Raw genomic sequence first — 13,719 nt, 5'->3', positions numbered from 1 at the left:
TGGGGAACCCAATAGAACACTGATACTATAGCGTGGGGGAACCCAACAGAACACTGATACTATAGCGTGGGGGAACCCAACAGAACACTGATACTATAGCGTGGGGGAACCCATTAGAACACTGATACTATAGCGTGAGGGAACCCAACAGAACACTGATACTATAGCGTGGGGGAACCCAACAGAACACTGATACTATAGCGTGGGGGAACCCAATAGAAGAACACTGATACTATAGCGTGGGGGAACCCAATAGAACACTGATACTATAGCGTGAGGGAACCCAATAGAACACTGATACTATAGCGTGAGGGAACCCAATAGAACACTGATACTATAGCGTGGGGGAACCCATTAGAACACTGATACTATAGCGTGGGGGAACCCAACAGAACACTGATACTATAGCGTGGGGGAACCCATTAGAACACTTATATTATAGCATGAGGGAACACATTAGAAGAACACTGATACTATAGCGTGGGGGAACCCAATAGAAGAACACTGATACTATATCGTGAGGGAACCCATTAGAACACTGATACTATAGCGTGGGAGAACCCAATAGAAGAACACTGATACTATAGCGTGAGGGAACCCATTAGAACACTGATACTATAGCGTGGGGGAACCCAATAGAAGAACACTGATACTATAGCATGAGGGAACCCATTAGAACACTGATACTATAGCGTGGGGGAACCCATTAGAACACTGATACTATAGCATGAGGGAACCCATTAGAACACTGATACTATAGCGTGGGGGAACCCAACAGAACACTGATACTATAGCGTGGGGGAACCCAATAGAAGAACACTGATACTATAGCGTGGGGGAACCCAATAGAAGAACACTGATACTATAGCGTGAGGGAACCCATTAGAAGAACACTGATACTATAGCGTGAGGGAACCCAACAGAACACTGATACTATAGCGTGGGGGAACCCAATAGAACACTGATACTATAGCGTGGGGGAACCCAATAGAACACTGATACTATAGTGTGGGGGAACCCAATAGAAGAACACTGATACTATAGCATGAGGGAACCCATTAGAACACTGATACTATAGCGTGGGGGAACCCATTAGAACACTGATACTATAGCATGAGGGAACCCATTAGAACACTGATACTATAGCGTGGGGGAACCCAACAGAACACTGATACTATAGCGTGGGGGAACCCAATAGAAGAACACTGATACTATAGCGTGGGGGAACCCAATAGAAGAACACTGATACTATAGCGTGAGGGAACCCATTAGAAGAACACTGATACTATAGCGTGGGGGAACCCAATAGAACACTGATACTATAGCGTGGGGGAACCCAATAGAACACTGATACTATAGCGTGAGGGAACCCAACAGAACACTGATACTATAGCGTGAGGGAACCCAACAGAACACTGATACTATAGCGTGGGGGAACCCTAGAGCTCACTGATACTATAGCGTGAGGGAACCCAATAGAAGAACACTGATACTATAGCGTGGGGGAACCCAATAGAACACTGATACTATAGCGTGGGGGAACCCAATAGAAGAACACTGATACTATAGCGTGAGGGAACCCATTAGAACACTGATACTATAGCGTGGGGGAACCCAACAGAAGAACACTGATACTAGGAGAACACTGCGTGCTCAGTCCCCTCCTTTACTCCCCATTCACTCCTCAGATCCTCAAAAGGTTCTACAGCTGCACCATCGAGAGCATGACTGGTTGCAATCACTGCTTGGTATGGCAACTGCTCGGCCTTCCGACCGCAAGGCACTACAGAGGGTAGTGCGTACGGCCCAGTACATCACTGGGGCCAAGCTTCCTGCCATACAGGACCTCTATACCATGCGGTGTCAGAGGAAGGCCCTAAAAATTGTCAAAGACTCCAGCCACCCTAGTCATAGACTGGTCTCTTTGCTATCGCACGGCAAGCGGTACCGGAGCGCCAAATCTAGGTCCAAGATGCTTCTAAACAGCTTTTACCCCCAAGCCATACAACTCCTGAACATCTAGTCAAATGGCTACCCAGTCTAGTTGCATTGCCCCCCCTTTCCAACGTTTCTCTGTGTGTGTGTGTGTGTGTGTGTGTGCGTGATCCCACCGTAGTACTTTCAATTGATTTGTCACATGATATCAAAATCAGTGAGGATGGAAGGATTGAGCAGCCCAAGTACATACTCCTCACCAAGCATGAATCTGTGTAGCATTGCACAGTGTACTATGCTGTAATGAGCGATTAGTAATAGTTCAGTATACATCAAGAGTAGGAGTGCTGATCCAGGATCTGTTTGGACTTTTAGATCACAATGAATAAGATCACATGGACAGCAGGAAAGAGCTGATCCTAGATCAGCATTCCTACTCTGAGACGAGTGATAGTGAACACACGGCCTCTGGCCATGCAGTGCTGCAGTGCTGATGATAGACACGTGACTGTTCTGTTCAGTCTCTGCTGATAGAGTAGAGATTCAGGCTCCCTACATGGGAATGAACTGTAGTGTCAAGTCATGACAATAACAAGTTGGGTGATGGAGAGACAGATTGGGAAGGAGACAGAGAGACAGAGAGAGAGAGGGGCAGACAGGCACACACACACACACACACACACACACACACACAAATAACCACACACACACAGTATGACTGAAGACATACACACACAAATACACACGGTTTGACTGAACACACACACTTACTCTCTCGGATGGTGTCGAAGGTCCACTGGTCATTCGTGAAGAAGGGGTGTCTCTTGATCTCCTCCACGCCGTTCCTCCCCAGACGCACCTCCCTGTACATAGCCAATGGGACGGAGCGGTCAGAGAGCGGTCACTCACTCAAACGTGCAAATTGACCGCAACATAAACACAAAGCAAAGCGCCACTTTGCTCCACACAGCTGGAGTGACCACTAACCCACTAGGCACTGACCACAGTCCACTGATTGGCCAGGCTGGACCGCCTCACGACCACTGCAGCGGTCAGTAACGGCCAGTAGAACAAGAGTCTTAGCGCAGCCAGTAAGAGTAGTGATACGAGAGAATGTAGATCCAGGAAGTTACACAGGAGCAAAGTAGGGACCAGACTAGTCAACAACACTACTGACACCCCACTACTATATCTACTGCTGCAATTCCCTCCCTCCTCTTCCCATCTGGCCTCCCTCCCTCCTCTGCCACAGGGTGCAGGGCCGGAGGGGTGCGGCAGTTTGGACTGCCACGTGTGGGACATTCCAGACTCAGCCAAAAGGAACAGAGCAAGGGAGGGGTGTGCCCCACTAGAAAACATGATGGGAGAGACCATGGCAGACACACAGAGCATGTCCCAAAGCTCAGAATACTGAGGTGAGAGTGAATATGAAAGAGCTATAGGGTAATACAGAAAGAGAAATATGGAGAGAAGAGAAAGAAAGGAGAGAGAGAGCGAGCATACCAAAACAACAAGGAGGGCCGATTGCCAAAGAGAGAAAAACAGAAATGTGGGGAAAAAAGAGAGATGGGGAGGGACAGGATTAAGAGAGAGAGTTGACTGACTGAGCTGGTGGGTAGAGAGAGAGTTGACTGACTGAGCTGGTGAGTAGAGAGAGAGTTGGTGGGACTGGTCCTTACTGACTGATGGAGTGAGCTGGTGAGGAGAGAGAGAGAGTAGATGGGACTGGCCCTTACTGACTGACTGACTGAGATGGTGTGTAGAGAGAGAAAGAGATTTGGTGGGACTGGTCCTTACTGACTGATGGAGTGAGCTGGGGAGGGAGTCAGTGAACCACAGTGTTTAATGGTCCTGCTACACTATAGCTATCGGGTGTCCGGCATTGCCATCAGTGATCAGATGTTGAGGAAATTATTCCTTTTGGTTGCATATGGCCTCAACTATACACCACTGGTTATTTAACTAACATTTACGAAGTCAAGAAGCTACAAGTACTAGCTAGCTTGCTAGCTACATTGACTAGCTAGGTTCACAATGTAAACAAAAGCAACTTGTGTAGTTAGAGGATAATTTAGTACAACCATCAGCAACAATTGAATGAACACAAAGCTATTATACTTACACATAATGGATGAAAATGGTACAGTACAGTAGGGCAAAAGGACCCAAATGTCATACTGTAGTAAAAGTAGAGATACCTTAATAGAAAATGACTCAAGTAAAAGTGAATGTCACCCAGTAAAATACTACTTGAGTAAGTCTAAAAGTATTCAAATATACTTAAGTATTAAAAGTATAAATCATTGCAAATTCCTTATATTAAGCAAATCAGACAGCAGGATTGTTTTTTATATTTTATATATGGATATCCAGGGGCTTTCCTGTCCTGCTAAGCATTCAAAATGTCACGAGTACTTTTGGGTGTCAGGGAAAATGTATGGAGAAGAAAGTACATTATTTTCTTTAAGAATGTAGTGGAGTAAAAGTAAAGTCACATTGAGGCGACACTGATGGCAAAATCTATGGTGGAGCTGAGCAGTTAGCATAAGTATGAGTCAGTGTGTAGCAACGTTATTATAGTTGGGGTATAATATTCATTTTTATTTCTATTAATAAAAAAAAAATATTCAGTTGTTTCAGTTAGGTTTCAGACTTGATTTACCATTTTTTATTTAGTTTGTTTGATTGAAAACATATCTATTTCATTTTTATATGATTTATTTTCAGTGTTGTATGCCTATATGTGTTGTAGGCCTATAGTTTGTTTTTGTGATGCCACTTCTTGCCATTGAGGGGCAGTAATACACAAGGTGATGGGCCAGGACCCTAGACTTGGATAGACATAACATCTCTATATATCTCTCATGATGGCGTCGTCTGTGAGAGTACAGGCAGTGCCATCAAGGCCATCTCCATCTTGGAAATAACTATCTGTCAAGAAAATATACTAAATTGGCTGATCCCTCCCGATGACCCAGCTGTCATGACTCCAACCAGTTCATCAGGAGGCATCAGCCAATGCAGTTGGAAGTTCCGCCCAGTTGACTAAATCAAAATGGCGAAGGGTCTCAATGGCGCTGCCCATGCCAACACAGTCTTTAGGCCACTAGAGGACTCTGTACAACTCCATGGCCAGGATGTAGGTTTGGTTAGGTTTAAATGCTAAAACAATCCTAATACGACTTGGATTGAAAGGATGAGCGCCTAGACTGGTGGAAGAAACGAGGTGTAAGGAAACTCTTAACCATGTTTACATCAATCCAATGCTGTTTTATTTTCATTAGTAGTAGATGTAAGAACAACGTTTATCTGACAGAGAGGAAAACAACAACAAATGAAGTCATAGCACACGTGACCTGTTATGTAATATTAAACATGCATCACTGACTACCCTGTTCAAATTGGGTTCATAAAAACATCAACAGCAGTAAAAACACAATACAACACTTCTTCAGAAATCTATCCGTTCACAGCCAGACAGCGTGAGTGTGTGAGTGTGTGTGTGTGTGTGTGTGTATGTGTGTTTCTGTTCAACCAAACAAGATTGTCTGCTGTATCTTTAAGAAGACCCTGCATTCCAGAGAAGGTGATCTTTCTGAAGCCTGATGACAGGCTGAATATTCTCTCCACGAGCGCTTGGGATGCAGGGGCAGAAACCAGACCCAGTGCCACAGGGCACAGCTTTGGATAAACAGCCATCCTTGCCTGCCAGAACTGGAGAGGTGACTATAAACATGCCCACCTTCACAGCAGACTGTGACCACAGACACAATGGTCAATGGAAGGAAGCTATATTTCTGATGAAATGTGGTCAAGATGGTTTCAATATGCTGGCATCTTTCAGGGATCCTGCTGCTCCACAGCTGCACTCTGATTTGCTGAAGTACAAGACTCTGCTTCCCTCATCATCTCTGTTGAACAAAGTGCCAGAGACCCACTTGGGTCATCAGGCAAGCTGCTGCAGGGGTTGGCTTGAAGTTGGCTGCCAGAGGATTCAGTATGCATGCGAAGCGCTCCCACAGTGACTTCAGGAGGACCCGTGACAACTGCTTGGCAACAGTAGTTGACTGAAAGTCCGCCTCGAGGTTGAGAAGACATGGCACCACATCAGGCAGCGACTGGCTGTCAGTTTAAAGCTGGTCAGCATGGATTGCGAACGGCTCCAGCAACTTAACAAGCTGTTCTACCTTGGCCCAGTCCAGTCTGTGCTCACCCTGTTAGTTACTGATACTGATGCACAAACTAGGCCTATTTGAAACGTTGCCATCTACTGGCAGCCTTTGCCCAACAGAGTCAGAAGCTTAAAAACCCATTTGAAATAAAACCCTTCAAAACTCCAATTGATTTTTAGAAGAAAAAAACTAAAAATAATTTATGGTTTTTATTTTACGTGGTTTTGCAGTCAAATATAATAGTTTCAGTATAGTTTATTTCAGTTTACTAAGTAGTTTCTATTTTAGTTTCAGTTTACTATAATAACCTTAGTTTGTGTAGGGCGTGTGTGTGTATGGGTGTGTGTGCATCTCTGTGTGTATGTGTATGTGAGTGTGTGTGTGTGGTGAGAGAGAGACTGCAGAGTGAGTGAGAGAAAGTAAACAGAGGGGAAGGAGAGTATAAGACAGGCATTGTGTGGCAGCAGAAAGGGTGTTTGACGTCTACTATACCACTAATGTCCCAGCCTCTCATTAACCTCTACTCCTATCAACTACTACTACTATACCACTAATGTCCCAGCCTCTCATTAACCTCTACTCCTATCAACTACTACTACTACTACTATACCACTAATGTCCCAGCCTCTCATTAACCTCTACTCCTATCAACTACTACTACTATGATGCTAAGTATAATCCTTCACCTCTACTCCTATCAACTACTACTACTACTATGATGCCAAGTATCATCATTAACCTCTACTCCTATCAACTACTACTACTATGATGCTAAGTATAATCCTTCACCTCTACTCCTATCAACTACTACTATAATGCTAAGTATCATCATTAACCTCTACTCCGCTCAACTACTACTACTACTACTATGATGCTAAGTATAATCCTTCACCTCTACTCCTATCAACTACTACTACTACGCTGCTAAGTATAATCCTTCACCTCTACTCCTATCAACTACTACTACTATGATGCTAAGTATAATCCTACTACTACTATGATGCTAAGTATAATCCTTCACCTCTACTCCTATCAACTACTACTACTATGATGCTAAGTATAATCCTTCACCTCTACTCCTATCAACTACTACTACTATGATGCTAAGTATAATCCTACTACTACTATGATGCTAAGTATAATCCTTAACCTCTACTCCTATCAACTACTAGGATCCTAAGTATCTAATAGCCATTAATAAAGAATCTCACTCAGGTGTTCCCATCTTTTCTGGTCCCAGTTTAAACTAAGAACAACTTTGTTAGTTGTTCAAGGCTTAATAACAATATTTATAGTGTTCATAAGCACTACATTGATACTTCACAAATCATTTAAGCAAATTTATAATACGGTTGAAGTCAGAAGTTTACATACACTTAGGTTGGAGTCATTAAAACTTGTTTTTCAACCACTCCACAAATTTACTGTTAACAAACTATAGGTTTTGGCAAGTCGGTTAGGACATCTACTTTGTGCATGACACAAGTCATTTTTCCAACAATTGGTTCACTTAATATTCACTGTATCACAATTCCAGTGTGTCAGAAGTTTACATACACTAAGTTGACTGTGCCTTTAAATAACTTGGAAAATTACCGAAAATTATGTCATGGCTTTAGAAGCATCTGATAGGCTAATTGACATAATTTGAGTCAATTGGGCGTGTACCTGTGGATGTATTTCAAGGCCTACCTTCAAACTCTGTGCCTCTTTGCTTGTCATCATGGGAAAATCAAAAGAAATCAGCCAAGATCTCAGAAAAAAAAATGGTAGACCACAAGTCTGGTTCATCCTTGGGAGCAATTTCAAAATGCCTGAAGGTACCACATTCATCTGTACAAACAATAGTACACAAGTATAAGTAAACACCATGGGACCACGCAGCCGTCATACCGCTCAGGAAGGAGACGCGTTCTGTCTCCTAGAGATGAACGTACTTTGGTGCGAAAAGTGCAAATCAATTCCAGAACAACAGCAAAGGACCTTGTGAAGATGCTGGAGGAAACCGGTACAAAAGTATCTATATCCACAGTAAAACGAGTCCTACTAGGCTAAATAACCTTATGTCTGGTGCTCTGCAAAATGTGGCATGACCAGTTTGTCGCCCTTTATGTGGCGTAGCACGACATTAGCTCAAGCTAAAGAATGCTGAAGCATATAGGTCTTATTAAGGGATTATGAAGGTTTCGTTAAGACACTTTCATTTAGTGGGACAGCTTTTCTCCCACATAACTCTCCTCTCCCTCCTCACGCTCCTCTCATTTAAAAAGGCAGTAACAGCCTTCACAGGAAAGTGTGAAAAAAAGAGAGATCACACTTTGAAGGAGCCGAGAGGTCAGACCGGTCACAGGGGGCTTTGTTACGTAGGTCAAACATACTGTACCTGTCAGACAGGAAGGCACAGATGAGGTCCTTGGTATCATTGGACATCTGCACATTATCAGGGAAGTTGAGGTTATTCTTGTGATCCATGATCTTCCCGTATGTTCCTACTAGTGACTCAGCATAAAATGGGGTGTCGCCTAAAAAGAGAGGTGAAATTTAAAATATGTTTTGGGGCTTTTGTTAGGCTTTACAGGGGAGGTTAAACTAGCTTCAATAAACACAAATAGCCTAGTAGTGTGACCACTGGGTTTAAACCTAGGTGTACGGCATGCCACAAGACTGTTAGCCCGCTGAGCTAAATCCAAGACATTAGCTCAGGGAGCTAACACAAGTCTTGAGGTCTCAGGCAAGGTTACATATCACCCGAGCGGGGTTAATCAAACCATCTTTAGTCGCTAAGCCCCAATCCAAATGACAAAACTAAGAGAATTAACATTAGCAGGTCAACGGTCCAATTGAGATCCTGAAAACCATTCTGATTCAGGATCAGAGAAACTCACTCACCGACCAGCATCTCAAAGATGAACACCCCCACGGACCACCAGTCACACTCGCGGCCGTAGTAGCCGTCCCCCCCCTGGGACTTGAGCACCTCAGGGGAGATGTAGTCCGGAGTCCCCACCGCTGTGTCACAGTGGACCATGCCCGTCTGGAATGAGAGAGACGTGCAGACGGAGAGGCAGGCGGGGAGACAGGCAGACAGAGACATCGTTAAAGTAGGTAAACTAAACAGTGAAACATATTGGGCCAGTGTGCCAGACACAGATTAAGCCTAGTCCTTGAGTAAGAAGCACTTTTAATGGTGACACTGATTTTTAGTCCAGGACTAAGCCTAGTCTGTGTTTTATTTATTTAACGAGGTAGGCCAGTTGAGAACACCTTTATTTAACGAGGTAGGCCAGTTGAGAACAAGTTCTCATTTACAACTGCGACCTGACCAAGATAAAGCAAAGCAGTGCAACAAAAACAACACAAAGTTACACATTAACAAACGTACAGTCAATAACACAAAATGAAAAATAGACAAATCTATGTTCAGTGTGAGCAAATGTAGAAGAGTAGAGAGAAAAGGCAATAAATAGGCCGTAGAGGCAAAAAATAATTACAATTTAGCATTAACACTGGAATGGCAGATGTGCAGATGATGATGCAAGTAGAGATACTTGGGTGCAAAAGAGCAAGAGGATAAGTAATGATATGGGGATGAGGTAGTCGGGTGTGCTATTTACAGATTGGCTGAGTACAGATACAGTGATCAGTAAGCTGCTCAGACAGCTGATGCTTAAAGTTAGAGGGGGAGATAAGACTCCAGCTTCAAAGATTTTTGCAATTTGTTCCAGTCATTGGCAGCAGAGAACTGGAAGGAAAGGCGGCCATAGGAAGTGCTGGCTTTGGGGGTAACCAATGAGATATACCTGCTGGAGCGTGTGGCTGTTGCTATGGTTACCAGTGAGCGGGGATAAGGCGGGGCTTTACCTAGCAAAGACTTAGATGACCTGGAGCCAGTGGGTTTGGCGACGAATATGAAGCGAGGGCCAGCCAACGAGAGTGTACAGGTCGCAGTGGTGGGTAGTATATGGGGCTTTGGTGACAAAACGGATGGCACTGTGATAGACTGCGTCCAATTTGTTGAGTAGAGTGTTGGGGGCTATTTTGTAAATGACATTGCCGAAGTCCAGGATCCGCAGGATAGTCAGTTTTACGAGGGTATATTTGGAGGCATAAGTGAAGGAGGCTTTGTTGCGAAATAGGAAGCAGATTCTAGATTTAATTTTGTATTGGAAATGCTTAGTGTGAGTCTGGAAGGAGAGTTTACAGTCTAACCAGACACTTAGGTATTTGTAGTTGTCCACATATTCTAGGTCAGAACTGTCCAGAGTAGTGATGCTAGTCGGCCGGGAGGGTGCAGGCAGCAATCGGTTGAAGAGCTAGTTTTACTAGCATTTAAAATCAGGTGGAGGCCACGGAGGGAGTGTTGTATGGCGTTGAAGCTCGTTTGGAGGTTAGTTAACACAGCATCCAAAGAAGGGCCAGATGTATACAGAATGATGTCGTTTGCGTAGAGGTGGATCAGAGAATCACCAGCAGCGAGAGCGACATCATTGATATATACAGAGAAGAGAGTCGGCCCAAGAATTGAACCCTGTGGCACCCCCATAGAGACTGCCAGAGGTCTGGACAACAGGCCCTCCGATTTGACACACTGAACTCTATGAGAAGTGGTTGGTGAACCAGGCGAGGCAGTCATTTGAGAAACCAAGGCTGTTGAGTCTGCCGATAAGAATGTGGTGATTGACAGAGTCGAAAGCCTTGGCCAGGTCGATGAAGGCGGCTGCACAGTACTGTCTTCTATCGATGGTGGTTATGATATCGTAGTGGAGAAGGTAAGGTGGGATTCGAAATGGTTGGTGATCTGTTTATTATCTTGGCTTTCGAAGATTTTAGAAAGGCAGGGTAGGATAGATATAAGTCTGTAACAGTTTGGGTCTAGAGTGTCTCCCCCTTTGAAGAGAAGGATGACCGCAGCAGCTTTCCAATCTTTGGGGATCTCAGACGACACGAAAGAGGTTGAATAGGCTAGTAATAGGGGTTGAAACAATTTTGGCGGATCATTTTAGAGAGGGTCCAGATTGTCTAGCCCATCTGATTTGTAGGATCCAGATTTTGCAGCTCTTTCAGAACATCAGCTATCTGGATTTGGGTGAAGGAGAAGCGGGGGGGGGGGGGGGGGGGGGGGGGTTGGGCAAGTTGCTACAGGGGGTGCTGAGATGTTGGCCAGGGTAGGGGTAGCCAGGGGGAAAGCTGGCCATGGAAAAATGCTTATTGAAATGATCGATTATTGTAGATTTATCAGTGGTGACCGTGTTTCCTAGCCTCAGTGCAGTGGGCAGCTGGGAGGAGGTGCTCTCATTCTACATGGACTTTAGTGTCCCAAAACTTTTTGGAATTAGTGCTGCAGGATGCACATTTCTGTTTGAAAAAGCTAGCCTTAGCTTTCCTAACTGACTGAGTATATTGGTTCCTGACTTCCCTGAAAAGTTGCATATCGCGGGGGCTATTTCATGCTAATGCAGAACAGGATGTTTTTGTGCCGGTCAAGGGCAGTCAAGTCTGGGGTGAACCAAGGGCTATATTTGTTCTTAGTTCTACATTTTTTGAAAGGGGTATGCTTATTTAAGATGGTGAGGAAAGCACTTTTAAAGAATAACCAGGCATCCTCTACTGACGGGATGAGGTCAATATCCTTCCAGGATACCCCGGCCAGGTCGATTAGAAAGGCCTGCTCGCTGAAGTGTTTTAGGGAGCGTTTGATAGTGATGAGGGGTGGTCATTTGACTGCAGACCCAGTACGCACGCAGGCAATGAGGAAGTGATCGCTGAGATCCTAGTTGAAGACAGCAGATGTATATTTAGAAGGCAGGTTGTTCAGGATGTGTCTGGGAAACCGGAGCTTTTTGGCACAGCTTACCTGTCCTGTAAGTCATGATTCAGCAACTTAACCTGATGGACTTTCTATGTGGAACTTGACACTAAACAATTCATAATCTGACCACATGGTGGTGCACTGGAGCAGTGAAATTTCCCCAAACCCAGATTTTAGCAGTAGACAGTTCATCGCCTTGGAAATGGTCTAAAATTAGCTCATGTTAGAATTAAAAGATACAGAAAAAAGCAGAAACAAAAAGTAAGGTCTAGGGCTTGAGTTTGGTGTTTCAGACAAAATTACCATAACAAGACCATTTCGGGTTAGGATGGCATCTCACTCAGAAAACCCCCACAGCCCAGTCTAGGCCCTGGACCAGTGCTTCCCAGTCCTGGGGACCCGAAGGGGTGCACATTTAGGTTTTTTCCTTAGAACTAACACACCTGATTCAAGTGAAGGCTTGATGACGAGTTGATTCTTGAATCAGCAGTGTTAGTGCTAAGGCAAAAAAACTAAATGCGAACCCCTTTGGCTCCCCAGGACCAGGTAGCACTGCCCTAGACCCTCAGCCAATTCTCCAACTCCCCTGCAAACTCACAGAGTCCATCTTCATGCAGGTGCCAAAGTCAGCCAGCTTGAGGTGGCCATTTTGGTCCAGTAGTATGTTGTCTGGTTTCACATCGCGGTGGATGAAACCCATAGAGTGGATGGCATCTAGAGCCAGCACCACCTCAGCAGTGTAGAAACGGACCCACTTCTCTGGCATGTCGTAGTTCATGGTCAGGGTGACCAGATCTCCACCAGGCATATACTCCATCACCATGTAGAGGTGGAGGTCATCTTGGAAAGCACAGCACAGCTGGAAAACACATATCACAACAATAACAGCTTGACTGACATTTGGAGTATGTGAGAGGTGTGTGTACTGTACGTGTATGAGTGTACATCTCACCTGGACGACCCAGGGGCTGTTGGAGAAGGCCATGATGTCTCTCTCCTCCCAGAAGAAGGCGGAGTCAGAGCGTTTGATCATCTCAAACTTGCTCAGCTGTTTCATGGCGTACACCTTCTGAGACGCCTTGTGACGGACCTGGAGGAGGGGAGGTACATTTTTTATTTCACCTTTATTTAACTACACAAGTCAGTTAAGAACCAATTCTTATTTACAATGACGGCCTACCAAAAGGCCTCCTGCGGGGACGGGGGCCTGGGATTAAAAGGACAAAACACACATCATGACGACACAACACTACATAGAGAGACATAAGACAACAACATAGCAAGGCAGCAACACAACATGGCAGCAACACATAACACAGCATGGTAGCAACACAACATGACAACAACATGGTAGCAGCACAAAACATGGTTCAAACATTATGGGTCACAGACAACAGCACAAAGGGCAAGAAGGTAGAGACAACAATACATCACGCAAAGCAGCCACAACTGTCAGTAAGTGTGTCCATGATTGAGTCTTTAAATTAAGAGATTGAGATGACGAGGCATAAGATTACACACACACACACACACACTTTATTTATACAAGTAGTAGACGCTACTGAGATTCATGATTTATTTTACGAGGGAAACCGCCAAAAGAAAGCAGTATAAACACACATTCATAACATACAAGTAGACAAGATACAATGTCACTTTGACTGTGACAAAGTTGCAGAGAATGCCTTTGAAGGCCCTTGATAACAAAGTCCTGCAAACAACATGACAACACACAAAAAAAACACAACACACCCACAGGACAACATGTTCACACAGATTCGACAAGGCCCCCCCTCTTCACAC

At 44.5% G+C, this 13,719-nt stretch overlaps 1 protein-coding gene across 6 annotated transcripts in view; it reads right to left on the bottom strand.

Annotated features, from left to right (window-relative positions):
* LOC109901330 (rho-associated protein kinase 2) overlaps positions 1-13,719 on the bottom strand; it is a 72,847-nt gene that overhangs the window by 40,292 nt on the left and 18,836 nt on the right. For all 6 annotated transcript variants that reach the window (XR_004211865.1, XM_031836926.1, XM_031836925.1 and 3 more), the window contains exons 4-8: positions 12,869-13,006; positions 12,515-12,775; positions 8,997-9,141; positions 8,491-8,629; positions 2,707-2,798 (exon numbers count right to left, since the gene is read on the bottom strand). Coding sequence is in view for 5 of the 6 variants with exons in the window: in XM_031836926.1 (XP_031692786.1) it covers positions 2,707-2,798; positions 8,491-8,629; positions 8,997-9,141; positions 12,515-12,775; positions 12,869-13,006 (775 nt within the window). In the remaining variant the exon portion in view is untranslated. The remainder of the gene's footprint in view (positions 1-2,706; positions 2,799-8,490; positions 8,630-8,996; positions 9,142-12,514; positions 12,776-12,868; positions 13,007-13,719) is intronic.

This window comes from Oncorhynchus kisutch, linkage group LG12, assembly GCF_002021735.2.
Source record: "Oncorhynchus kisutch isolate 150728-3 linkage group LG12, Okis_V2, whole genome shotgun sequence".
In the NCBI taxonomy this organism is placed as follows: domain Eukaryota; kingdom Metazoa; phylum Chordata; class Actinopteri; order Salmoniformes; family Salmonidae; genus Oncorhynchus; species Oncorhynchus kisutch.
This window is presented reverse-complemented; position numbering and strand designations above follow the sequence as displayed.